This window comes from Propithecus coquereli, unplaced genomic scaffold, assembly GCF_000956105.1.
Source record: "Propithecus coquereli isolate 6110/MARCELLA unplaced genomic scaffold, Pcoq_1.0 Scaffold580, whole genome shotgun sequence".
Taxonomy (NCBI): domain Eukaryota; kingdom Metazoa; phylum Chordata; class Mammalia; order Primates; family Indriidae; genus Propithecus; species Propithecus coquereli.
The window spans coordinates 1,509,557-1,537,188 of record NW_012151730.1 but is presented as its reverse complement, the minus strand read 5'-3'; the positions used below and the strand labels follow the sequence as shown (position 1 = coordinate 1,537,188).

Genomic DNA, 27,632 nt, shown 5'->3' with positions numbered 1-27,632 from the left:
GGCCAAGTCCGGCACAGTCTGAGACTTGGGCAAGAGGGTCGCTCTGGGCAGGGACCCTGACTCAGGGTTAACAGGGCGTTTTCAGGGAGAGGGAGGCGTACAGGGAGGCTGGTGCCTGGAGGAGTTAACAGAGGAAGGGAGAAAATTGCCAGAGTCAGAAGAGGTGAGGCTACAGCTAAATCTAGGTTAATTTGGAAACAGCCTTGTGATCGATTGTGCAGAAAGTGTTAGCGAGTGAGAGGTGGGAAATTGCACCTGTCTGGTGAATGAGCTCAGAATTCCAAGTGCCGTGGGGAGACCGGGAGCTGGCGCCACTCTGGGGACTGCCGAGGTGGGGAGGCCGCGTGTGCCCAGGGGGCTGGAGGGGCCAGAGCTCCCCCTCAGAAGATAAGTGCACAAAGAGCATAGCAAGGATCCTCGATTATGCCCTTGCTGTGTGCCCAGCCCGGTGTGAAGCTCAAGTAATGTTGGTGACACCCTAGAAGACGGCTGTCTTCCATAGCTAGTGTCACTAAGCAGACGCCGCCTTCCAGGCCAGGCATTGTGGAGGGACTTGGGATCCCTGCCCTGAAGGAGCTGTGGAGTCAGACAATCCAGCTTCAGATCCCAATTGTGTTGTATTCTAGCTGTGTGATCTCGGGCAAGCTTCTAAATCTCCATGAGCCTGGTTTCCTTGTCTATAAAATGGGGATAATATCGCCTGCCTCTCAGGATGAAATCGAGGCAATGCGAGTAAAGTATCCAGCGCTGTGCCTGGCACATAGTGGAAATCGGCAAATAAAAGGTGCGTCTCCACCACCCTCCCCCTCCCCTCCCCCTGTCCACGGCTACCATGGAAGACAAACCATCAGTGCGTCTTACACATCAACGGTAAAAGGCAAGTATACGATGGAAGCCAGGAAGAAGGTACAGATGCCCAAGAAATGACGGAGGACTGGGCAGGGGACAGGGAAAGTGGGGTGGGATTCAGAGCTGAAAGGTACTGAGATCACACAGCGTTGAGAGGTCGGTGCGCGGACCAGTTGACTCGGGGCAGAGCACTTGTGTATTCACATCTTTTCAATAAGACAGACTCACTCTGAGGGCTGATAAGACACAAATGTTGACGACGGCGAACACTTCCACCTTTGCTGATAAGCTCCTCAGCTGGCGTGGCCGATGTGTGGCACAGTCACGCTGAGTCGTCCGTAAGTTAAAAAGATGGATGTTCAAAATAGCTGAATTGCCCCTGCTATTTGAGCAGCAGCAGAGGACTCCGAAGAGTTCTAAGAAGAGGTGAATGGGACCAGGAATGATCTAGAACCACCAACATATGTGGTCACTCCAGGCTCTGGAGTGTGCAGATACAGACGATGCATGGATTCTCCCTTCCTGGGACGCGGTGAGGCCTAACCATGAGAATGATCATTTATTGAACAATCACTGTGCAGGCACCAGGCTAAGCGCTTTAATTCATAAAACAACTACAAATCCGTGTGATTGGTACTGTTATCAGCACAATTTTACAGATGAGGAAACTGAGTCAGAGAGGTTAGGCAACCTGCACAAGGTCACACTGTTGGAAACAAAGTCTATCCGACCTCAGAGCCAAGTACCACTGAGCTAACAGGCCACGATTCAGGCCCTCATGCATTCATTCATTCATTCGATGAGTATTTTTGGAGCACCACCATCAAAGTGCGGGACAGAAACTGAGTGCAGAGTAGGACAGGCAAGGAGCCCCTGCCTCAAGGAGGCTGTGGTCTCACTTACCAGCATGCACTGGGCCTTTACGAAGTGCCAGGCGTGGGCCATGCTAAGGCCTGGGAGGCAGAGATGGATGGACCTGCAGCTGTTCTTGGCCTTGGGAGGGGCCGGCCCCTCACTGTGGGGCTCTCTCTGCAGGATGTGGGCGCAGGAGGCCTCTGGGGTGGGGAGGTCCTGAGCAGGGAAGCAACCATAGGAAGGACAGAGGGACGGTGCCCACAGCCACCCAGTGCCCTTGGAGCCACACGGGGAGCACAGGGGCAGACATCACACGGCTTCAAGAGGTCACGGTGCCATCCCCTGTTAGTCACATCCCCTCCGGGACACTCTGAAAGACCAGCGTTCTCATTCCCTGTCAGTAAGCACCCCGCTGTCACCAAGCAGACACCAAGGAAGGAAATGAAGCAGAGACAGAACGGAAGCGAGGCATGATTCCGCAGCAGCCCAGCGACTCTTCCCAGGAGCCCTGTAAGAGGGCGCGATTATCACCACTTTACAGATGAGGAGACTGAGGCTCAGAGGGCTTCTTGCCTGGAACTTCCCTCCAGGTCACACAGCTACAAAGTGGCAGAGGCCACTCTTTGGGCTCTGGGTCCAGTGCTCTGTTTGCAGCATGATCTGACCAGCATCGACGGAGTCCCTGGGAATTCCCAGCCACAGCCCAGGTGTTCTGGGAGGAGGGGGTCAGAAGAGTGATACCTGGCGTCTTTAAAGAGCTTGCATTCTGCCTGGGCATGTGAGGATGACCCACATGGCACAGTCAGGAGGGCATCCAAATGTGAAACTTGAGGCCCCTCCAGGTCCCAGGCTGTGTGACCCAATAGTAGGAGCCATGAACCTCTGGAAAGGGAGGGGGCTCCTGGTTAGCCAGACTCTCAGAGAGGGTCTGAGGGGGCCTTGCCAAGGGCAAGGGTGCACTCCCTGTGGGAAGGAACCAGTGGGAATCCCCATGGCCATGCAGCATACCAGGAAGTACTTTGCAAATGCATAGACAGCCCAGTTTTGTGATTTAGGGCAAGTTGCTTCCTCCTCTATCAGAGGGGAGGAAAAAACCCCTCAACCTCAGCAAGGCTGTAGCAAGGACTAAACAGGAAGGCAGGTAGTGTGCTGGTGCAGTGCCCGGAATCCGCTCCATTGTCACTGAGATGGGGCTGGGGTGACAGCAGCGGCCAGGATCTGCACGCCCCCCCGAGGGGCTTACACTCCAGGGATGGTGCCAGGCCTGAGTGATTCAGTCCACACCTCATCCCGGCAGAGATGAGTGTGCAGAAGACTCTCATGGGGAGGGTCTTCTTGGGGAGGGGGGTGTGAACCGAGCTCTGAGGGGTGGATCAGAATGAACCTTGGGGGCTGGCACAGTGGCTCACACCTGTAATCCCAACACTTTGGGAGGCTGAGGCAGGAGGATTGCTTGAGGCCAGGAGTTCGAGACCAGCCTGGGCAACATAGTGAGACCCTATCTCTACAGAAAATAGAAAAATTAGTTGGGCATGATGGCACATGCCTGTAGTTAGCTCCTCAGGAGGCTGAGGTGGGATGATCGCCTGAGCCCAGGAGTTCAAGGTTACAGTGAGCTATGATGGCACCACTGCAGTCTGGGTGACAAAGCAAGACCTCGTCTCTAGGAACCTTGGGAAGGGGATGGGAAGAGTGTCCCAAGTAGCAGCAAGATTTGGGCGAGGAAGAGGCCAGAGGAGACTGGGGTGGCTGGAGTTCAGTGAGAGGCCCAGAGATGGGGTCAGGGGGTGGGTGATGGCCTTTGGCCGCCCTGTTAAGGATTTTGGTCTTTATCCTAAGACAAATGGGAAGGCATAGGATGGTTTTCAGCTTGACCAGATGTCTCTTTCAGGAGGATCTGGCTATAGGGAGGAGAATGGATTAGATGAGACCACAGTTGGTGTAGGCACTCAGCAGGCCCTTGATAAGTAGCAGCAGTGTGGCCCTTATGGTACACAGGGTGCTATGGGGGGGAGGGCCAAGCAAGGAGCAAGGACTCCATGAGGGCCCTGGGGTCTTCCTGTCACCTCTTAGCTGCAGAGCCACCCAGGGTAAAGGAAAAATCCCAACTGCTCAGGGGCTGGTGGGGCTCTGTGGTGCAGGTGGCCATTCCAGGAGGAGCAGAAGGACGGGGCCGCACCTTAGAGGTGAGCCCAGGACAAGCAGCCCCCACGCCCCTCCCCAAGGCCCCAGAACACAAGGGTCGCCCTCCCTGCCGGCGCTGGGCAGCCACTGGGGTTCTGTTGAAGCAAGGCAGCTCTCCCAAATTGTAATAACAGTGATTTCGATTACACCGTGAGCATCTGACACATGGAGCGAGAGCCACGAAGCCCCCTGGCGGGGAACATAAAAGCGGGAGTGGGGGCTCCGGGAAGGGTGGAGGCTGTCGCCCCCGGCTGGGCTCTGCCATGTGCAGCGGACCAGGCTGGGAATAAAGAGGCTTATTTCAGCACCCTGTTATTATGGCATCTTGTTTTCATAGTTTGTTCAACAAACCTCTCTCCCTCTCCCTCTCCCCCCTCACCGCCTCTCTTTTTTTCGTCTTCCTCTCTCAGCAAATCCATTTAAATGCAGTTCTATTCTTAAAGCGCCCCTCTCATGCATGTCTAATGAATGTCAGGGAAATGCTATTACAATGGGGCTGAGCGGGGTCCAATCGGCAGCGTGTGTACAAGTCATTTGAAAGGAAGCCTGGGAGCGCTCCAGTTTTATTACAGCATAATTAGAAATAAAATCTTGTTGCAATATGAGAATGAGAGATGTGTGCTAATCCTGGGGTAGAGAAAGACGGAGCTGTATTTAGAGAAAAGGATTCAAGGACAGGGAGAAAACTAATCCCTGTGCCTCTTCCCCTCCCCCCCCCACCCCAAGTTCCTCCTGCTGGTCTCTCCCTGAGACCCCCTAGGACTCCGTAGGGGCTGCTCCAGGTACAGCGGCGCGGCCCTTCTAGATCTCAGTTGCCCAGAGCGGTCACTCTGCCAGGACCCCAAGGGAGCAGAGCCGGACCCCTTCTGGTAGAGCCACACCCTCCCACCTGCTTAAAAGACCAGTCCGTGGGCAGCTAGGAGGTGGTGGGAATGAATGGTTGGTAGAGCCTGGACTTGGAGGCTGAGACCCAGGTCAAGTTCCGAGTGCCCCACTTCGGAGAGTTATACATTTGTTTATTTATTCAGTCATTCAACAAACACTTACTGCCTGCTATGTGCCAGGCACTGTGTTGGATACATTCTTTAACTCATTTAGTTCTTTCAGGAAGTAAGTTCCCAGATTCAATGACTCATCCAGCATCTCCCAGCTAGAAAGGGGAACACAATTCGAACCCAAGCCCCTCTGACGCCAGAGCCGGGCTGTCTTCACTCCACCGTGCTGTCAACTTCCTGGGTCCTCCAAGTCCTTCAGACACCCATCTCTCCAGTAGCGCCATGTCCTACAGAGCCCGAGGCAGAGATACAGGTGGGACCTGACTAATCCCTCTTACTGGGCAGAAAGGGGGACTCGGATGGTGACCGCTCAGCACCATCAGGACAGTGAATCAAACCAGGAATCTGGAATTTGTGGGACAGGGGTGCAGAGGGACTGTTATATCACATCCGTGTGGAAGACGACTCTGGCCCGGGGAGTTGGAGTCAATACCGCTCCTGTGCTCAGCACCCCTCGGATCTCGACTGAGACGGGGTTAACAGCGGAGGAGACCTCCAGCCTTGCCCAGCCAGCTGTAGGGAGATCATAGAATCACAAAGGAAGTGAGGCCCGGGAGGTACCTTCAAGGTCAAATGGTTCAATCCCCTCATTCATCATTCAGGGAAACTGAGGCCGAGAGGGCCACTGAAATTTGTCAGAAGTCACATAGCAAATTAGAAGCCAGTTTCTCATCTCTCAGCCCAGTACACTCGACTCCACCGTGCCCGCCTCTGCATAGTGTTTCCAGAGGAGAGTCCCATGGAGGCCATTTCTCGGCCATGGTGCCTATTCAAGCAAAGTCTCAACCGTTCTTAGAAGTCCATGGTTGGGCAGGGTTGGGAAGGCTGCCTTAGTGCATTTAGCCAAGATCAGCCAAGCTCTGGAGCTAAACCTGGCCCCCAGGGAGCCGAGGACAGCACCGCTCCTGGGGCCAGCAAGGGGACCCTCCAGCCTTGCAGGAGAAACAGAGTCTGAGTCATGCCCCTTGAGGACAGAGTGATGCCGGCACTGCTCCCTAAGCCCACGTCTTCTTGCCTCGGCCCCTCGCTCTCTCACCCATGGAGGCCGCAGTGCAGGAGCAAGGGACTAGGCCTGAGGAACACATGGTAGCATTTGTGTCACCATCAGGAGCCCAGCCTGCTAAGCCCCAGCCCAGTCTGGGGTCACACTTAGAAGATGAACATGGGACCATGGTGTTAGCCAAGTCCCCGGGAGCCCCATGCCAGAAACAGGTAGATAAACCCGCCACCTGCCACGTGGATGCTCTGCAGTCGCGAAGCCCTCCTCTGGCCAGCTCCCACGCCAGCTGTAGCTTCAGCGCTGGGGCCAGAGCTCCTGGCTCTGCGTGCCCCGCACGAGCCTGCGCAGTGGACTTTCCATCCAGTCCTCCCGTCCATCCAGTCCTCTCCTGACCCAGCCACGTCCACCCTGCCCAATTCCAATTCCACGAAGAAAGAGCATTGGGCCAGGAGCAGGAGGCCTCTCTTGACATCTGCACTCTGACCCAGACTAGCTGTGTGACTCTGTGCCTCGGTTTCCTCCCGCAGAACATGAGGTGGTGGATGAGATTTGAGTCTTCCATCGAGGGTACAGATGGGGCCCTGCCCATGTTAAAGGCCCATTCCCAGGGCCAGTTCCCTGCCCACCTCGTTCCTGAGTGATGCCTTCAGCGTCCTCTCTGCCCCGCTCAGCTGCTGGCCCCTGACGCCCACCGAAGGGTCTCAGGCTCGGTCTTCCTCTACCCTTCGTGCTCTCACTCTCTGATCCCAACCTGCGTGGTACAGCCTGAAGCCTGATGACCTTCAGGGCTGGCTCCCTGCTTCCCTTTTCTCTCCCTGTCTTAACGTCCTTACAGAACAAGGCCCGATTCTAGAATGTTAGCGCTGGCAGGGTCCTCAGGGAATAGCATGTCCAGGTGAGGAGTGCATTAGTCTGCTCGGGCTGCCATAGGACAATACCACAGACTGGGTGGCCTGAGCAAATGTTTTTCTTCATTCTGGAGACTGGAAATCAAAGATCAAGGTTGGTTTCCGGTGAGGGCTCTCTCCCTGGCTTGCAGATGGCCGCCTTCTTGTGTGTCCTCACATGGCCTTTTCCCTGTGTGTGCACATCCCTGGTATCTCTTCCTCTTCTTATAAAGGCACCAGTCACACTGGATCAGGGCCCCACTCTATGACCCATTTAACCTGATCTACCTCTTTAAAAGCTTTATCTCCTACTACAACCACATCGGGGGTCAGGGCTTCAACACACACATTACAGGAGGACACGATTCGGTCCATGACAAGGAGGATTTAGGACTTAGAGTCATCTGGGGAGCGGGGACTTGAATCCCAGTTCCCAGCTCGTGTCCTGCATGCCTCCTACTAAGCTGCACATCTCTCCCCGGGGTCGAAGGTTTACCATCCTGGGAGTCCAGCGTCCAGGGGGAGGAGAGGAAGAAGAGCGGGTCTGGCTTCCCTTGGGTTTTTCAAACCCAGGCTGGCAGGTACCCCCAGGGCCCTCACCATCAGCAGAAGTAACAGAAAGGAAAGAAAGGTAGGTGCGCCAAGGAGTCTGCCTTACATAGCTCCCTGCAGGCTGCCCTGGTGCTGGGGCCCCAGACAGAGACTAATTCCTACAGGCCAGGAAGTATTGATCATCCACCTGCCCTGCCCCACTGTACAAATAGCCTGGGAGGAAGGACAGCCCAGATCGTGGGGGCAAGTTACCTCGTTAGTCTTATGAACTATCCACAGGCTCCAAGCTGCAGGCTGACCACATTGTTTGCACAAATCTATATCGCACAGAGCAGCAACTGGTAACCTGTATTGATTGCAATTTCTCTTTTGGAATTGGTAGTCCCTGGGGGGCAATTGAGGTGCTTGGAAGCTCTGGCTTCCGGAGGCTACCCCAGGCAACAGACTTGGGCTGTGACAGGCTAAGTATCTCTTCTCTTCCAAGAGACCGAATGGTTCTTCTGACCCTGGCCAAAGCCTGGTCTAGGTGCAAAGCTGCATCCCATTCCTTCTCTCCTCCCTCCTACCCCATACCTCCCATTGCCTACTGGGACCTTCCTTGCAGGGTGGGGGAGGGGGGCAAAGGAGGAAACCCCTCCCTCAGCTTCAGGTTCTCCTGCTTCAGGAAAGCATCCGACTCCAGCAATGGAAAAGCAGCTCCCACATCCCGCACGAATACCTGTGCTCGGTGTAGGTGTCACAGACACTTAGCATTATCCTTTCTACAAGCACACAGTGCAGTATGTGTCACAACGTCCTTTCATAAACACTGTCACGCGGACACCACGAAAAGAACCCTGTGAGCAGAGAAAAACAGGGTTTAGGACCCCCAATTTGGGGATGAGTGAACAGAAGCCCAGAAAGGTTAAGGGATTTTCCTAAAGCCACACAGCTCGTAGGTGGCAGGTCTCGAACCTCCTGTTTCTCATTCCAGATACCGAGCTCTGTACAGCACCCATTGAGGCCTACGCCTCCCCAAGCCGCCAACCCTTCCCTGTCCCCTGCAATGCCCCATGGGCCCGTGCGAGTGCACCCAGCAGGCGCACATGTCAGCACACACTGTTCCCTCACAGGCACACTCAGCCACCTGCTCACGACTGCACCTTCCCAGTCACACTTGGCACCCGGCCGTGGCAGGGTTCCTCTGCTCCCTAAACCCCAGCGTCTACGTCCTCCCCAGACGGATGACTGCCTGACACCCCGGGCTCCTACTTCACTCTGCACCAGCCTCCGACAGGCGGTCGTTCGTCATCCTCCCCGTCGGTAACTGCAATGTCCCCTGAAACTGCTCTCATCTCACCGATTGCTCGCCCAGTGCTCTGGCCCTGGCTACTGAGAAGGAAGCCGCCACCAGAAGGAGCAAGGGGCCAGGGGACCGGCCACCGCCCAGACGGGGAGAGAATCCACCGCACGGGGAAGAGGTTGGCCAAAGCCCCCTCCACGGTGCAGCACACACTCTCCCGGACTCCGGGTTGGGGGAGGCGGCTCCGGATGTGAGTTCAGGAGCCCGGGCGTGAACCCTGGCTCTTCCGCTCACTAGGTGTGTGGCCGGGACGAGTCTCTGAGGCTGAGCCACAGCGTCCTCGTCTGCAGAGCAAGAGGAGAAGCGTGGGCTTCCCAAGCTTATGGTGACGCTTAAGAGCGGGAGGATGTGTGAACATGCCTGGCACGGTGCGTGGTCCCCACGGGCGTTGCGTTTCCACAGGTGGTGCCCACTGATTCACGCACCTCGGGGTGTCTCTCTTGCTGAGTTTGTGACATGATTGAGATACTTTGCCAGCTAAACCTGGATCCCTCTCCAAACTCAAGGTAGACCACGAGGGGTAGCCAAAGGGCTGGAGAGAGGAAGCTTATGGCTGCAGGACCCTGGACTCAGGGCTTCTTCCTCAAGGGCCCCAGCTATGGAAACCTCTCGCATCGAAGGGATTGAGCCTGCTTTAAGGCAGGCAGAGGTGGAACACGGAAGGCAGCGTGACCGCAGGGCTTTGCCGCCCTCTGCCTGCACTTCCGTGTTGCGTAGCTCGCTCTGGGTGCCGGGGCCTGGACTCGCATGTGGTCCGTCCTAGTTCCAGATCTTTGCTGTTAGGAGTCTGTCTTCCGGGCGGAGGTAGCATTTGCAAATTTCCAATCCATCGGCTAATGAAGAGGTACGTCCTTAGTCAGGGAAGGACATGGAAGGCCGGAGCGAGTGTCCACTTCCCGCCTTCCTTCCCCCGGGCCCGGGGCCCCTGGGTCTCGCCTCGCGTGTTCGAGGAGCTCCTGGGAAGCGTGAGGTCACACTGTCCACTCTGGCTCAGCTGGGAGACCCTGCAGGGGGCCTCACCGAGAAGATGAGTCACCACCACGGCTTACATCCCGGAGTGCCTGGGCCTGTGCTGTTGTCTGAGCTTATTTCTCTTTTGTTGGCTCCAAGCCATCAGTGTTGCTTTATGTCCCAGCCTGGGCTCACCTGAGCTGGGGAAACAAGGAAACAAGGAAAGGATCAAAAGTGGCCTAAAGAGGAAATAGTGGCCCAAACCATTGCAATGCAGTGGTGGTGGGTAGAAGGGGAGAGACTCCCAGGGCCCAGGGCAGCTCAGGGACAGGAGTCCAGGCTGGAGGTCCAGCTGTCTCACCCCATGTGAAAAGACTCATTCATTCAACACGCGTCCACCTGAGCATCTGCCATGCACCAGACGTGTTCTGGAGCTGGTGTACGGGGTGAACTAAATAACCTCTTGCTCCCAAAGAGAAACACCATGTGCTCTGGGGACAAATAAAGCAGAGTAAGGAGTTGGGCAGGGATGTGGGACACAGTCTCATTTTGATAGAGTGGTCAGACAAGGCCCCTCCAAGAGCTGGCATCTAAGCAGAGACCTGAATGAGGCTGGCAGCGAGTCGAGGAAAGAGCACTTCAGGCCCAGAAGGAATAGCAATAGCAAAGGCCCTGGGGTGGAAATGGGCACATGCGCACATGGGCACAATGATTTTAACACCACTGGAGTGATGATTTCCAAGAGGCCTTGCGGCTCTGACATTCTTTAAACCGTGAATTGATAAATTGCTGGGAGAGAAAGGATCTTAAGGATGGTCTAATTTATTTCTCCCACTCAATACTCAAATCCCCTGTGCAATATCTCAGCCAAGTGTTTCTTTAGCATCAACTTAAATACCCCTGGTGACAGGAGACTCACTACCTAGCAAAGACACTCATTCCAACTTTTTACATTGTTGACAAAAAAAATTCTTTTCCATTCTAATTGTGGTAAAATACACATAACATGAAATTTACCATCTTAATCATTTTTTAAGTGTTGAGTTTTAAGCTCGGTTTCATTTTGCATAACTCAAACTCTATACCCATTAGACAATAACTCCCTTTTTTCTCTCCCTCCAGCCCCTGGCAACCACCATTCTACTTTCTGTGTCTATGAGTTTGACTACTTCAAATGCCTCACAGAAGAGGGATCATACCATATTTGTCTTTTTGTGGTTGACTTATTTCACGTAGGATAGTGTCTTCGAGGTTCATCTATGTTGAAGCATGTGTCCAAATTTCCATCTTTTTTAAGGCCGAATAATACTCCACTGTGTGAATACACTATGTCTTGTTTATCTATTCATCTGTCCATGGACAGTTGGGTTGTTTTCGACTTTTGACTGTTGGGCATGATGCTGCCATGAACATGGGTGAACAAATATCTCTCTGAGACCCTGCTTTCCATTCTTTTGGATATATACCCACAAGTGGAATTGCTGGATCATATGGTAACTCTACTTTTAATTTTTTGATCTTGACTATTTAATCTTGACTTTTGAATGCTCACCAAAAATTATTTTTAAAGGTCTAATTGGATATAGTAGAAACCGTGATTAGCAGTGGCAAGAAGTCTGCCAGATGCGGAAGCACTCAGAAATGGGAGTGGGTTAATCTGGGAGGGCTTCCTGGAGAAGGTGGATTTCCAGCTGCAATGAGACCTTTCTGAGTTGCAGTTTCCTCATGAGTGAAATGGGGATAAAACTACCATAGAGTTTCAGGAAGTTTCATTCACTCATTCATTCTGGGAATATTTAGGGAGTGCCTGGTTTGTGCCTGAGTGAAACGGGAACCCACTGGAAGGTTTCGAGCAGAGGAGCCACATGATCTGACTTGGGGTTTAACATCACTCTGACTGCGTGCTGGAAACAGATGGAGGAGGGGTGAGCGGAAGCAAGAAGGCCAGTTCGGAAGCCACTGTCCCCTGCCCCATCCAGTAGTTTCCCTTGCTTTGCTCTAGAGGCTGCTGTGGGATCTGTCCAGCTCACACACTCCCCCAAACCCTCAGCTGCCCTCTTCTGCCTCCCACCACCCTCTCCCACCACATTCGCCCTCACACCTTTGCAGAGGGCAGCCTCTCTCTGTCCAGCCCCTCTGGGACCACCCAGAGCCCCAGAGGTTTCTAGCAATTATCTCTCCACGGCTCCTACAGCTCTGGGGAGTCTCCAAGGCCCGGCTCTCTGACCTTTTAGAAAAAGACAGAAAAGATACTGAGGGCTCACTTAGCACCTATGTGCAGGGCCTTAGAATTGCCAAGCAGGGGCTTCTTTATCTGCAAGCCCCCTGCTCTGCAGCCCAGCTCCCGGAGAGGAAGAGGCAAACCTGCAGGAGGCCTGACCGCAGGGAAGCACCGAGGTGGGGCTGCCCCAGCCCTTCTTCCTGAGATGACACTGAATCAGCCACCCATGCGCTGGGGACTTTTGTATGCAGCATTTCATTTCATTCTCCCAACAACCCTGTGATATAAGTTCTATTTTCCTCATTTTCCTGAAGGAGACGTGGAACCCACGCAAGTATAGTGAGATCACAGAGACATAGTCGTCAGCGTGAAGGTCCTTATGACTTTACCTAACCCAGTGGTTCTCTAGCCTGCACCTTAGAATCTCCCAAAAAGCTTTTTAAAAATACCAATTTCCAGGCCATTGCACCCCCAGAGATTCTGAGTTTAATCTGAAAGCTCCTTAGATGATTCTAATGTACAAACATGGTTAAAAATACTCACCTAATCCAACTTCTCCCTCTTTCTACGGATGGGAAAACCGAGGGCCTGCGGGAAGACCGGTCGTCCCTAAGGACGCCCTGCATCAGCGCCCCAGGGCTGCCATAGCACAGCACCGCAAACCGGGTGCTTATAGCAACAGGGATTTACTGTCTCGCAATTCTGGAGGCTGGAAGTCCACAGTCGAGGTGTCGGCAGGACCCGGCTCTCTGCAGGCTCCGGAGGACCCTTCCTTGCCTCTCCCAGCTCTGGCGGTTGCTGGCAGTCCTTGGTGTTTCCTAGATGTCAGACGCATCACTCCAGTCTCGGCCCCCGCCTTCACACAGCACTGTGTTTCACATTCACAGATCCGGTGGATCTTAATCTGAGGGGGGCACTGTCCAACCCAGTCTGCACCCCAACATTCACGGTGCAGGGCCAGAATGCCTACCCAGTCTCCTAAGTCCCAGTCCTGGGCTTGCCCCACCACACCTGGTGATTTCACCTCTCTTTTTTTTTCTTTTTCTTTTTTTTTTTTTTGAGACAGAGTCTCACTGTGTTGCCTGGGCTAGAGTGCCGTGGGGTCAGCCTAGCTCACGGCAACCTCAAACTCCCGGGATCAAGCAATCCTTCTGCCTCAGCCTCCCGAGTAGCTGGGACTACAGGCATGCGCCACCATGCCCGGCTAATTTTTTCTATATATTTTTAGTTGTCCAGATAATTTCTTTCTATTTTTAGTAGAGACGGGGTCTCGCTCTTGCTCAGACTGGTTTCGAACTCCTGAGCTCAAACAATCCGCCTGCCTCGGCCTCCCAGAGAGCTAGGATTACAGGCGTGAGCACCGCGCCTGGCCTTCACCCCTCTTTACACTCCTCTCTCACCCACGGCTCCTATCAAGTGCCCTCCCCACCCAGCGCTGACAACCATGCCTCTCATGGTGGAAGGACATTGTCTTCTAACTGTGGAATCCCAGAGGGCACAGGTCAAGTCCAGGACCTGGAGACACTCCAGAAAAACTTGATAAATTCAGCCAAACTGAACTGAATAGGTGACTGCTCCTGCAAAGGTAGTGAGGACCCCATTGACAGAAGCAACCAAGCAGAGGCTGCCTGGCCATATGTTCCTGTGAGTGGTGCTATTATTCTAGGACAGTCAGTCTAGCATAGAACTTTGGAAGAGCATATGAAGTAAACGAGTGGTCCAGTCTCTACCACCTACTAGCTGTGTGATCTTGGATGGATTATTTAACCTCTCTGTGCTTCAGTTAATAATAATAATAGTAATATCCATTTCAAAGCATTGTGGGGATTAAATGAGATGATGTATGTAAAGCCATGGGCCTAACTTATAATAGATGCTCAGTAAATATTTAGCTTTAAAAAAAGTACGGTGCTGCTCTAGGTCACCCAGGAGGAGGATGGCAAACCAGGCCAGAGTCTTCACCATGATAACAAAAAGACAAAAAGTATTAACTAACCACATACGACACTTCCCTAGTCGTGAGCATGTTGACAGATGATGCCACAGTGTTTGAGATGTGACAGTCAAGCAGCGTCCAAGGCAGAGTCCACATTTAAACATAGCTCTGCGTCCTGGTCTCAGAGCCTGAAGGAAAGGGACCCTCCGGTGCAAACACACAGGGACACTGTTGTCATTTGGGGTGGATCAGTTCTTTGTTGCTCAGGATGTCCAGCACCTCTGGCCCCTGGCCACTAAATGCCCTTAGCACCCCCCAATTATGGTGTCAGCCAAAAATGATCCCCTCCACACATTTCCAAATAGCCTAACGCTGGGGGCTGGACCCTGCCATTTTCTCCTTCTCTAGTGGGACCCAACCTCCCGGGGAGCTGAAGCCAAGGATGTGGGCTAGCTACTCTCCTCCACATCCCGGGCATGGCTGGTCCCGTTTGGGCTGGGGTGTGGAGCCAGCCTTGGAGGCCAGCATGTTGTCCAGCCCCGGCGCATCGGACTCCCAGACCTGCCAGCCGTGCCCGCCTCTGCCCTAGCACCGTACGAGGCTCACTCCACGGTCCGCTTCCTCCTTCCCTTCCCCAGCAGGGCCCATCATGTGATTCTCATCAAACATGCAGAGCTGATGTTGCACGAGTCCCCCCCAGAGGGATTAGCATAATACCCCTGATTTCTCCCTCCCCTCTCCCACATCCCCTCTCTCTGTGCATCCGCTGGCTGCAGCCTGCCTTTGTTTCAGGAGAAGCAAAACACTGTGTCTGAAAACGTTGCTGCAATTAAATATGCACAAGAAGGGGGGAGGGAGGGGAAAATGAGGACAATGAAGGATGTGAAACATCAGATGCAGCAGCTGCTTGTTGCTATAGAAACCCCAGCTCCCCACCACCATCAAGGCAGCATCGGCACCCCCACCCCACCCCCCACACTGGTTTAAAATCCCCGTAGGGCCAAGCGCCCCATTTGTCCTGAGGTGCTGGGAGATGCGAGATCACAGGGTCCCCGCTGTCCGGGGCTGGAGCACCTGTGGGCCGCTGGCGTTGATTTCCGTGCCTTCGCTGTTTTTCCGCACCCCAGCACCGCCACCTCCTCCCGACAGGAGTACTTCTGATTGGCAGCAGCACCCTCCAGTAGTTCTGCATTCCAGTCCCAGTTACATAATAAATTACGGAGAGCTTCCGCATTTGACTTTGGGATGTCACAACATGGAGACAGAACGGCACATGCAGAGTCCAGTGGGGGAGCCAGGTTTCTCCGGGCTTCCTCGACTCCTCCCCAGCTGTGGGGTGCGGCGTCCTCCCCCTTCCTTCTTGTCCTTGTCCACAGTGCTGAGTGGGGGTCCAAACAGTTGTGGTCTGTGTGATGGAGGGGGGCAGGGTGGGGGGCCCACAGACTCCAGGATCTAGAGGACAGGCAGGCTGGCAGATGGCAGACTGCTCATCTGGGAGGGTCCCCCACAAGATGTAGCTCCTGGAGGGTTCATTGCGAAGCCCCAGACCTGGGCCCGCTTAACCACTTATCTGAGGGGAGAGGGAGGGAAAGTGGTGTGGCAGCGGTTCACGGGGACAAGACCAGGGTCTTCGGGTGACTGCAAGGAGGGTGGTGTAATGGGCTGCCTCCCTGCTCTCACGTGCCCCCTAGAAAGTAGATGCAGTGTCAGGCTGGGGGCTGTTCGTCTTGCTCTATTCTACCCCGATGGGTTAAGTCTGATGGCGAGAGCCCCACAAAGTGGAGAAAACCCCTGGCGCACGGGTCCAGTCCTACAAGAGATGCGTGGGCGGGAGGAAGGAAAGAAGGAAGAGAGGGAGGGAGAGAGGGAGGGGCACTTAGGAGCCTGTAGATCAACCCAAGTTCATTTAGAAGCAAGAGACGAGATAGATGACGTTATTTGAAGCCATATTAAATCAATAACTATTATAAAATAAAATCCTAAGAATGTTTAGCCCGAGATACAGTGGAGGGGCATGACGGCTGCCTTCCAGTTTGAGAGGGAGTGTGGCGGGAGCGGGGCTCCGGCTGGTTCTGCAGGGCTGCACTGGGTCGAGGCGGGACCCGTGGAGGGAGCTCCGCAGAAGATGGTTCTGCAAGTCGGAGCCATCAACTTCGGAATGGGTCGCTGAGTGAGGCAGTGAGCTCCCCGGCCCCACAGATATTAAAATGAAGGCTGAAGAGCATTTGTCAAAGATGCCGTCAAGCACGTTGAACTTTTCAACCGTGCAGTTCTGCAGCTTCTACTGTGGAAAAGCGTTCTTTGCTGAGGTCTCCACCTCCAGGTGCTGAGAATCTTGGACTTGTGCTGGGGGCGTGGAGGGCAGGTTGTCAACACCACAGAATATTCCTCATAGGAGACTGAGCCAGAGCCAGAGCTCTTGTCATTGGTTGTGGGGATGTTACTCAGCCCCCAGGTAGGAAGAAGCAGATCTGGAAATAACAGGGTTTAAAAGGCACGGGGCTACCCAGAGTGTTTCCCTAGGAAAACCCAACATCTGATGCTATCGGGTCCTTCCCGTGGGTTCAGCATGCCCCTCTCCCCTGCGGCTTCCTTTTAAGCCACTGTCACTATCCGGATTCCAATGCCCCCTCCCTGCGGACATGGCAGCCTGGGGTCCTGCGTGTCTGCCTGGGAAGGCGGCTAACCCCCCAGGGAGAAGGCAGAGGAACCCAGAGTTAGCTTCTCCATCTCAGTCTGGCCTCAGCGGGAGGACATTGCCCTGAGCTTGGGGGTCCAGTGCAAGCCCCTCCCCAACCCTCAAATCCGGTTTTCTTCTTTGAATTAGCTCTTGTTAGCTCAAGGTCGGTGAGCCTTGGGACCATGGACAAGGAAGTGGGCCCCACCTCTGAGCCGAGTCTTACATCACGGTCAGTCACAGCTAAATGGGTGTGCTGCTGCCTGGACTCTAGCCCCCCTGCTGAGCCCCGACAGGGAGAGCAGTGGCCGTCGCAGTGGCAGGAAGCATAGAGCACAGTGCCTGTCCCTTTCTCTGCCTCACACCAAATGGGTGTTCAAGCACTGTTAAATCATCGTTGCTTATCTGCCTCTCCGTGTCCCCACTCCTAGTGAAGCTCAGCCTCAGTAATCATTGGTTGAGTGAATAATTATTTAAATTAAGACAAAAGGACTGAGGTTTATTATGTTTTTAAATCTGTACATTCACCTATGAAGCATTATTTGTACAGATAAGGCTCAGAGAGGTTAAGTATCTTTCCCAAGGTCACGCAGCTAATAGTTGAGAGAGCTGGGTTGGGAGCCAGATCTTGGTGTGACTCTAAAGCCCAACTTCTTTCCGTTAAACCCTGAGACATCTACACTTCAAGGAACAATTACTGTAATCTCTGCTTGTCATTTTGCTTGTGTGTAGAAAACCCTCATCTATCAGAGATGCTGGCCTGCCTTTGAGGTCGCACCAGACTAGGGAGTAATAGACTATGTCCTGATTGTGTCTCCAGAAAACAGGTTTTTTATTACTTACCACGGCGGGCTGTACATCTCTGACGTACAGAAGGAGGACGCCCTCTCCACCTACCGCTGCATCACCAAGCACAAGTATAGCGGGGAGACCCGGCAGAGCAATGGGGCCCGCCTCTCCGTGACAGGTAGGCGAGAGGGCTGGGGGAGAACGGGGCAGGCTGGGGGGAGGCACCAGCCCGTTCCAGGGACTCGGCGTGTCTGCACCACCCCAGGACTCAGCAGCCCCAGAGAACGAGATTAAAGAACACAGGTCCTGAAACCACCAGGGAGGGCCTCCTCCCGTTTGGTTTGGGTGTCTTTCTTATAAAGACTCCAGAGATAAACATAACTCTCCCGAAGAACCAACAGGTTTCCATTTCCAAGCGAGGGTTATGGAAGCCACCCTCCCTTTCCTGTTTTTGCCTTCCTTGTTAGGAAGTTCACGGATAAAATCCGATACCCAAACATAGTGACTATTCGTCTAGATTTGGGGGATTTTTATATTTCTGCAAGTCTCTAGGTATTTTTTAAGATTCTATCTTATCAATCAGTGCATATGTATCTTTTGTCGTAGGCCACCTCACAACATTTGAAAGTAGGCAGAATATAATTTATGAACAACAATATTTCTAAGCTGAATAAAGGATTCTTATTCTGGAGTGATTACAGCTTCTTGGTGGGGCTGGAAGTGGTGTTTACTGAATCCCCTGTGTACCAGGCATTTCCCTCGTTGCTATCTGTTCAGGCACCGCAATAGCCCTGTGAGGAGTGTGTTGTTCTCCCAATTTTTATAGGCGAGAAAACCAAATCTTAGGGAAGCCTAACAACTTGCCCGAGCTATTTAACCAGGAGGAGGCACAGCCAGAATTCAGACTCCGGCCCCCTGGCCCCAGGGTCCTCCCAGCTGCAGGACCCCAGAGAAGGGACCAGTTGAATGCCCCAATCCATGCGCCCTGCAGAGAGAGTATAGAAGGCACATGTGCCTCTCAAGGAAGGCTTTCTGGAACAGCGGTTTCCAAACTTTTTTGAAAGCAGTCCCCACACAGACATTGTTATCATAACCTATGCAGTGCATGCTGGTACTTTCTACCACACCCATTGCAGGGCACTCTGGTGTGTTCTATTCTGCTCTATTCTGTTTTGATTTTTCTAAATGCTGGACCAAACTTACCAAATGGATCTGACAACCTCTCCGCAGTTTGTGACGTGCAAGTTGAAAAATCTCTGTCTTGGCCGGGCGCGGTGGCTCACGCCTGTAATCCTAGCTCTCTGGGAGGCCGAGGCGGGCGGATTGTTTGAGCTCAGGAGTTCGAAACCAGTCTGAGCAAGAGCGAGACCCCGTCTCTACTAAAATTAGAAAGAAATTAATTGGACAACTAAAAATATGTATATAGAAAAAATTAGCCGGGCATGGTGGCGCATGCCTATGGTCCCAGCTACCTCGGAGGCTGAGGCAGGAGGATCGCTTGAGCCCAGGAGTTTGAGGTTGCTGTGAGCTAGGCTGACGCCACGGCACTCTAGCCCGGGCAACACAGTGAGACTCTGTCTCAAATCAAAAAAAAAAAAAAAAAAAATCTCTGTCTTGAGTAAGTGAGACTAAAGTTTTGGGAAGGAGGATGAACTAATAGCCAGAACTCCTAGCTTTTGGGATCAGACTCACGAGATCGCACAACCTCTCTAGGCCTTCGGAAAAGCAGCCTGTCTAGACGGCCACTCTGATTCTGTCTGCCTCCGGTGCTCTGTGGTTTGGTGAGCTCTGCCCTGAGCAAGGCTGACTCTCTTCGGCACCTCTCATTTGCCTAACACCTTTGGAGGCAAGACCAGGAGAACAGAGCAACAACCAGGCTCACTGATTCACCCTTGTGTCCTCGGTGCCTGGCCCTGTGCCTGACACATAGTAGGTGTTCAGTAAATATTGATGGCATTGATCAATGCCAAGGCAAACCGTGCTGTCATACGGGGAGGAGACGGGGCTGCGCTATGCAGCTCGACTTTGGATTCCGCAGCCCAATTCCCTAAGGGTGCACTTCCAAATTATAGGGACTTGTTTGTATGGTGTTTTGCATCTCATTTGCATACCTTTCATACAACGTGGGAAAGGCACAGAAATCCGCCTTTCTGCAGGCCTGCTCCCTTCTCCTCTGCGAATATCTGGCCCCTTCGCCCTCTAATAACCTGGTTGGACCTCCGGCTTTTGGGAGAATAGGCAGGAGTCCCTCAAAAATAGACACTCTTTAAAGTGGAGGATACACCAGCCCTTCTCCTTCTCCTCTTCGCTCATCACCAGCAGCAAGGAGCAGGAGTGGATAGGAGGAGACTCGGAGATGAAGCCCAGATAGAGAAACAGGGGTAAAGAGAGGAGGGAACCCAGACAGAAAAAAGGAGAGAGGCCCAGGCACAGAGCACTCGACACGGGGCAGGGAAAAGCTGAACACGGAGAGAGACAAAGGGAGCTAGAGGACGGAGGAACCGAGGGAGCTGGGGGAGGGGGCCCCGTGCAGTGACGCGGGCCTTGATGTGATGTGATGTGACAAGGCGATCTGAAAGCTGCTTGTCTCGGCAAAAATGCAACTGATACTGGAGCGAGCCGTGCAGAGTGCAGAGGGGGACCCCACCCCGCCGCACTTCACATCCACCCCCAGAGTTGAGGACGGGGGTCAGTCCCAAGAGAGAGGCTGGGCACAGGTGTCGGCTGGGGTGTTTCATCTTTAGTGGCCAGAGCCGTGTGAGCTCCTGGGGCTGGTGGCGAGAAGGGCATGTTTGTACCAGGTCCCCAGGCCCAAATGCAAGAGGAACAGGTGAGAATGGTACACGTGGCAGTGCATTGGAGGTGGTTGTTTCCTGAGGACAGGAACCACATCCGTGGCCTCTTCAGCACTCGCTAAGTGTTTGTTAAAGTTGGAGGGGTGGATAATGAGGTGTATTATTAAAAGGGCATTTAGGAATCAAGCCAAAGTTTCAGTCTCAGCTACACCGCTCATTAGTTGTGCAACCTGGCATAAAATAAAGTTCCAAACCTCAGCTTCCTCATCTGTAAAATGGGAGTGACATAGTATACTGCACGGGGTTATTGTGAGAACAAAGCAGGATGGCAAGTGCAAAAAGCTCAGCGTAATGCCTGCCACATAGGCAGCACTCAACAGACAGCAGCTGCTGTTATTGTGGCGGTTGTTGTTGTTCTGTCGTTGCTGCATTGTTATTCCCACTACGTTCCCAAAGCTGGGGCGGGGAGGGGGGCAACTTTCATTTTTCTGCATCTTCCCAATTAGAGGAGGCGGTTGCAGGAATAGTCTGAGCTCCTGCAAAATACAGCCTCATCAGAATCAGCCCATACATCTAGGTGCTGTGTAGAGTTTACCAAGTGCTTCACATGCGTTAGCTCACTTTGTCCCCGCAGCCACTCAGTGGGATGGGCGTTATGATCCACATTTATAAAGGAGGAAACCAGGGAGCAGAGAGGCTGAGCGACAAGGCTCAGGTCCCCCAGCTCACGAAGGACAGAGCCAGGTGCAGAAGCCGAGCTCCCGGCAGTGGCCCGACCACCCAAGCAGGGCAGCCCTGCTCAGCTGGCCGCAGGGAGTCCCAGTAGCCTCCCTAGGGTGCCCCAGAACCCCCGCCCAGCCCAGCCCCAATGCACCTGCCCTCCCCCCGGTGATTTCTCAGGCAGGGCCATCTGTCTCCCCCAGCCCTGCACTGGTGCTGGCAGCACCCGGTCCCCCCGGGCTGTCGCCGTGTACACGCCACAGCATTTTACTTCTGCTTGGGAGTAATGAAAGAGGTTTCTTTCCCTCAGAATTTAATTTCACGCCTGAGCCTCGGTGATTAATTCCCTCCCCCCTCCCCTTCCTCTACCGCCCTGATGGCCCCTGCGCTTGTAAATTCTGCGCTGTGCCACGGAATTTGTGTATTTTGCATCAATTAAGTGTCACATTGAGTAATTCTTTCCTGGTACCGGGTTTGTTTATGTCAACCATTCCCACTGGGTCAGGGAGAGGGGGAAGAGGCCGCAGGACCTAGCAGGGAGGGTGGGTGGGCTCCAAATAGTAATCGCCCGGCATATCTGCAACTCCATTTAGTGTCTGTAAAGCTATTCGACAGACATTTTGCCATTGGTTGCCTACAACAGCCTCGTGAGGCCTGGAGGCAGTGCCGTCACCTCCTCCGTACAGATGAGGAAAGTTGGGTTCTAGATCGTAAGACTCACCCAGGGTCACACAGCTGATCAGTGACCACCTTGCCCCCGGTATCCTGATTCCAAGCCCGAGCTCCTTCTGCAGCACACAGGAATCTCCTGAAGAGCCCTGGAGGGTGGCAGGAGAGCGGAATCTTCTGGAAAGTCTTTCTCCCAGAGAGGAGAATTCCCAGCCCAACCCCTCTCCAAGGGAGATGAGCTGAGGGCAGAGGAAAGTTCCCGTGAGTGAAGGGGGACCCAGGGGATCTGAACATTGACTCCTGAGCAACATTTAGTATTTTAGATTATTCCATCTCTGACCCCACTCGCTGAACAAGAGTGAGGGAGACCTGGTTTCCGATCTTACCTCTGCAGAGTGATCCTGGGCAGATCCCTGCACCTCTCTGGTCTCAGTGTCCTCATCTCTTTGTGCACTCGAGGTACCTAAGCAAGCCCTGTTATTCCACGAGTCTACATAGATCTGCAACGTGAAGTTTTATCCAGAAAAATCAGACGACTGGCCCACCCAGGCCCGAGCACCCCCATTCACCCTCCCTTAGACGTTTCTGGTTGGGCAGCCTGGGGGCACGCAGCGTGGGTCAGCACTGCCTCGGGGAAGACAGATGCACGGTCTGCTGCTGACTGTCCTCGGAAGAAGTGCTGGCAGCGGTCACCTCTGCGGAGGCAAATGGGGTGGCGGAGGGCGTGGGCTGGGTTTGCTCTTCTGTGCTTTCTGAAGTTTCACCACGTGCTTGTATTACCTGTTCAAAAAAACCACACTGCTAAAACTTTTCTTTTAATAAAAGGGGGGAGTTGTTTGAAAATAAAGTGTAAGAGAAAGAAAACTCTGTAGGAGTCAGTGAGAGTGGCCTGGGGGAGGCTTCCAGAAGAGGTGAGGACACTGAAGCTGGTTTGTGAGAGACGAATAGGAGGTGGCCCAGCGCGCCACAGTGAGAGACTGGGATCGCGGGGAGGGGCAGGGTAGCCAGGCTGCAAAAGGCCTTGGAATTTGGGATAAGAAGTAGACATGGTGCTGTGCAGGCGAACAGGACATGTGGAGGCTTTAAAGCAAGAGGTCCCCAAGGGGCAGAAAGCCCAGGGAGGCCTCTGAGGGTAAGAGCTAGCCCGAGAGAGTGGGACGCCACTCAGAAACGACGCGGGCATCACACATAGAATCCTGCCCAAGGAGCCTTGGTCTTCTGCAGTTAGGGCCTCAGGCCTCCCAGTCGCTGGTTTCTCTTGGTTTGGGAATGCAAAACTAAAGAATTATTGGGGGCGGCAAGTGTGGCTTGCAGAAGGCTAACTTCCGAGTACTTCTGGGCGAGATGGACATGCACTGACCATCCCTGAGTCTGGCCAGAGTGCAGGCAGAAGACAGAGCAGCGGCAGGGAGACCTTCCCCCATCCTTGGGAGGGACCCTCAGGCCAGTCCGAGGCCCAGACAGAGACGTATGGAGAACTGCAAACTGGAGACATCGTGACTCTCATGTCCAGGTGACCGCTCCTGAGTGCGGGCTGGACCCCAGGGACGCTGTGTGCAAGGAGCTCTCACTCCGGCTCTCTCCCTCTCCGCACCTTTGCTCTGTTTCCTTTTCTTCCCTCCGTTTCTGTCTGTCATTCTAGCCCTGAACCCCGCCATACCCTCTCCTACCCCCAGCCCCGCTGGGAGTCCCAAGCAGGGTTTCCAGGGGCTCAGTCTGGCCCGAGCACGGAAGACGCAGCGAGCCCTCCCCCAGACATCCCTCTGGAGCTGTGCTGGGGACTGCTCGCCATGGGCACCTGGGGGCGGCAGGCTCCTGTCTGGTGCTCACCTTCCTCCCCCAGCCCCACTTCACCCAGCCAGGGCTGGCTGGAGCTGCCAACCCTCTCTGCCTTCCAGACCCTGCTGAGTCGATCCCCACCATCCTGGACGGCTTCCACTCCCAGGAAGTGTGGGCCGGCCACACCGTGGAGCTGCCCTGCACCGCCTCGGGCTACCCTATCCCTGCCATCCGCTGGCTCAAGGATGGCCGGCCCCTCCCGGCTGACAGCCGCTGGACCAAGCGCATCACGGGGCTGACCATCAGTGACCTGCGGACCGAGGACAGCGGCACCTACATTTGTGAGGTCACCAACACCTTCGGTTCGGCAGAGGCCACAGGCACCCTCACGGTCATCGGTGAGTCGGGGAAGCCCCTTTCACAGCCGTGGTAACCTTTGGGAGCATCGCAGGTGACAAGGGAGGAGTGTGGCTGGCAGCTGCACCTGCCTCTGACCAGTCCTGGGGGATAATCCCAGCTGGTTAGGGAAGGCAGTTTGGTGGCCTGGAAAATCCCCTGGTTTGAAATCAAAAGACCTGCCTTTTAGTCCTGGCATTATCAGATAGTAACTGACTTAGGGCAAGTCACATAACTGTGACCATCAGCTCAGTGTCCTTCTCTGTAAAATGGGATATGACCCCAGCCTGCCTACTTCCAAAAGGTCATGAGGCTCGAATGGGATGAGGAGGGTGATGGTGACACACTGGCCATGAGGCCAGGGCTCCTTACCTTGCTGTGAGGAGGCAGCATCTGAACTAAGGGAAGCAATTAGAGAGGACATGTGTCCCCATCCCAGGGTGACACTCGAAATATTCAACAATAACTGATAGGGGCACTGATCAATCAGATATGACACTGGGTATAAACAACCGAGTCAGCTATACCAGGACCTGCCAGCTGGCTGTCACCTCCAGCCCTTTCCTGCTTCTCTCCCTGTTCCTCCTGGGGGTCCAGGGAGCCAGTGTGGAGAGCAGGTGCCTTAGCAGATGCCTCCTGCTGAGGAGCCCCCAGGCAGGCAGAGAAGGTAGACACAGAGAGGCAAATGTCAGGGAAAGACCTAGCGTCACCCCCCACACACACCTCTGCCCCTCCCTTGTGTGACCCGGCCTCAAGTTCCCCATCTGTAAAATGAAGAGGCACCGTTTGGCTCCGGCATCCAGAGTTGAATTGTCTGAGTTCTCTGCTCTCTGGGCTGCAGTGGGGCGTGGATCTGGGGACCCTCGGGGAAATCCCAGGCCTCATGGGACAGCAACAGCCTGAGTCCCTGACAGCATCATGAGGGTCATTCAATGTGGGCAGTAGAGAGAGACTCCAGGGGTGACCCCACCCCGCATCCTGCAGGAGGGTTCACTCTGCCATGAAAGTTGGGCAAGGAAGCTTCCTCCTCCCTCTCCTGTCTCAGGAGCACAGGGCTACAGGTCCGCAGATGCTCAGGTGGCCCAGAGACCCACAGCAGAGCCCACCCTCTGTCCTCTTGGGTCTGGTGTCAGACTCCCCCAGCCCAGATATGGGCCCAGTCTCCTTCCCCACAGTCAGGGGGGCCTTGACAGATGCAGTACTCTTGTCTGCTGTGCCAGGAAGAGGCCGTCCACACATAAATTCGCTGTAAAGCTGGACAAGCAGAAAGAGTCCTAGCGAATGCCCTGAGAGTGGCAGTGTGTGGTACAAACGCTTAGGCTACGATGCTGAAAGCCCTGCTTCAGGGGACTTGGGGCTTCCTTCTGTGCAAACAAGCCCTGGACAGCAGAGCAGGCAGATAGAAGGACCAGGGTTGATACCTTTCCTTGCCCTAAGCACTGTCCAAAAAAATGTATTCTAGCATTACCTTCACCTCCTTCTGTCACACACACACACACACACACACACACACACAGCCTCAGGAAATAGATCAGAAGGACAACACACCCCAAATTCTCAGAAAATTAGCAAACCTGACCGTAGGCAAATGGAGTGTTCACAGCTCCTGCACCAGGACATACAGACAAGCAGATACATACATGGAAGCAGGCATGTATGTTGCAATTCCCACGCCCACTTCCCCATGCACACGTTCACACGTGGATGGTGCCCATACGCATGCACCGATACACGCATCCCTTCACCATAACAGGCTCATATCCAAATGCGCTCATGCAGAGGTACAAGTAACGGCCTCCAGATGTGTATACACCCACACCGCCCCGAATGCATCTCCTCTGATCCCCGCCCTCACCCCTCCTCACAGTGGCCATGGCTGCACCACCAGGTTCAAGGGGAAGCAACGTGGCTTTTCCCTGTCTTCCAGTCTGTCTACAGCCCCTCTCTGCCAGGTTCATGGGGAGGAAACAGTGCTTTCCATAACCCCCTGTTCTGCCAGGATGACCCCCACCCATTCTGCCACCAAGCCCGTGCAGGAGAGAGCGGCTAGTAGAGCCCTGGGAGCTCTAGCTGGTGACTGGGACCAGCAGGAGGCCACCTGCCTCATTGTGCACTGACATTTCCTGTTCAGTCGGCAGAGGCTCTGGGGAGTGAGCAGGGAGAGCCAAGTGTGAAGTCGTGTCTGCTTTGGCTGCGCCCGACCCACACAGGCCTGCAATCTTCCCTTCTCCTGCAGGCTGCCTCACTGGGCATCCCAAGCTCCTGCAGCCTGAGTGCCTGTACAGAGCCCCCAGCCCATCGAGGTCAGGGGGAGGCCAGCTGTACATCCCCTGCATGCATTCCATGCAGTCCAGAGGGGGAGATGGAAAAAGAGGTGACAGAAAGACACCACACAGTGTGCTCAGTGTGGAGTTAGTTATATACAGGGGGGCCTAGAATAGGGATCCTTAACCCAACCTGGGAGGGAGAATGGTGTCCAGGAAGGCTTCCTAGAAGAGGTGACACCCGGTGTGAAGGATGAGTAAGAATTAGGCAAGAGCGCTCCAGGTAGAGGCCCTGGGGCCAGAAGCAGCCAGAGGTATGCAGGAACCACAGACAGGTTGCTCTAAAAACTGTGTGGCTTTGGTGACAACAGAAGGAGCCTAGGAGAAAAGGGGAGCCTTGAGGGCCTTGAATGCCACACTGAGTTGTTGGGAGTCATGCACACTCTGAGCAGGGACGAGGCTGGCTGCAGCAGGGAGGACAGCTGGAGGGAGGCAGGGAGGAAGCCACTGCATGGGTCCAGGCCAGGCGCTGCGGGCCTGCAGCTGGGCAGTGGCAGTGGGGATGCCGTGGAGGGAGTCCACGGATCAGGATCCATATGTAGGAAGTCAGACAGGCGGAAAGCAGCGGCTGGTTATCTCCACAGGTATGGGGGATAGCTGGCTGGGCAAGGGTGCCGCTCTGGTTTCTAGGGTGGGTGTGCCAGTCAAGCCAGAGGGAGCCTGCAGCCCCAGCCGGACAGAGGGACACGCTTCGGGAAAACCCCGGCCACCAGAACAGGAAGTGCAGAGAGCTCCCCTGGGCTGCTCTTAACACATGAGTAGGTTCAGGCCTAGAGCAAGAGGTCCCCATCAGTCCCCATCCACACAAGGGGTCTAGAGGCAGAACCTGCGCCGACCCTAGCCGCATTCGCCCATGGTAAGCCCCCTTTCTTTTCGTTTCCTCCTCCCGTTCCCCCTCTTGCCTGCCCTGCTCCCCCAGACCCCCTTCACGTGACCCTGACACCAAAGAAGCTGAAGACCGGCATTGGCAGCACGGTCATCCTCTCCTGCGCCCTCACGGGCTCCCCGGAGTTCACCATCCGCTGGTACCGCAACACCGAGCTGGTGCTGCCCGACGAGGCCATCTCCATCCGCGGGCTCAGCAACGAGACCCTGCTCATCACCTCGGCCCAGAAGAGCCATTCCGGGGCCTACCAGTGCTTTGCTACCCGCAAGGCCCAAACCGCCCAGGACTTCGCCATCATTGCGCTTGAGGGTGAGCGGGGCTCAGGGCGTCGGGCTCACGGCCTCCTGCCTGCCAAAGCTAGGGGGCATTTATCCAGGGTGCACTACACGTCAGGTGTGGAGGTCCTTTTTTTTTGTTACCTATTTTGCAGTTCAGGAAATTGAGGCTTCAGTCACTTGCCCAAAGTCACACAGCTCTGCACAAGGGACAGAGCTGGGATTTAAACTCAAGTCTCTTAATCATCACACTGTATTGCCTCTGCCCTCTGAAATTACTAGAATTTCACTATTAGAGGAGTCTTCCCAAGGCTGGAAGAGCACCAGGGACTCTGAATTTTTGAATCCTCTCCCTGCCTGAGGCCTCTGCATAGCAGGCTCTGTTTCTTACCAGGGACCTGGGTTTCCACCTCTTTCTCTCTCTCCCTTAAAGCTGTCCCTACTCAGGGTTCCTCACCCAGCACCTCTGTGTATGGTTGTTCAAGTTGTT

General features: G+C 54.4%; 1 protein-coding gene across 1 annotated transcript in view; it reads left to right on the top strand.

Moving 5' to 3' along the window:
* The first annotated feature begins 16,694 nt into the window (after positions 1 to 16,694).
* The window catches only part of DSCAML1 (Down syndrome cell adhesion molecule like 1), a 97,508-nt gene continuing 86,570 nt past the window's right edge, over positions 16,695 to 27,632 (top strand). The window contains exons 1-4 of the mRNA XM_012658326.1: positions 16,695 to 16,706; positions 17,296 to 17,476; positions 23,381 to 23,659; positions 26,901 to 27,176. Of these exons, the coding sequence (XP_012513780.1) occupies positions 16,695 to 16,706; positions 17,296 to 17,476; positions 23,381 to 23,659; positions 26,901 to 27,176 (748 nt within the window). The remainder of the gene's footprint in view (positions 16,707 to 17,295; positions 17,477 to 23,380; positions 23,660 to 26,900; positions 27,177 to 27,632) is intronic.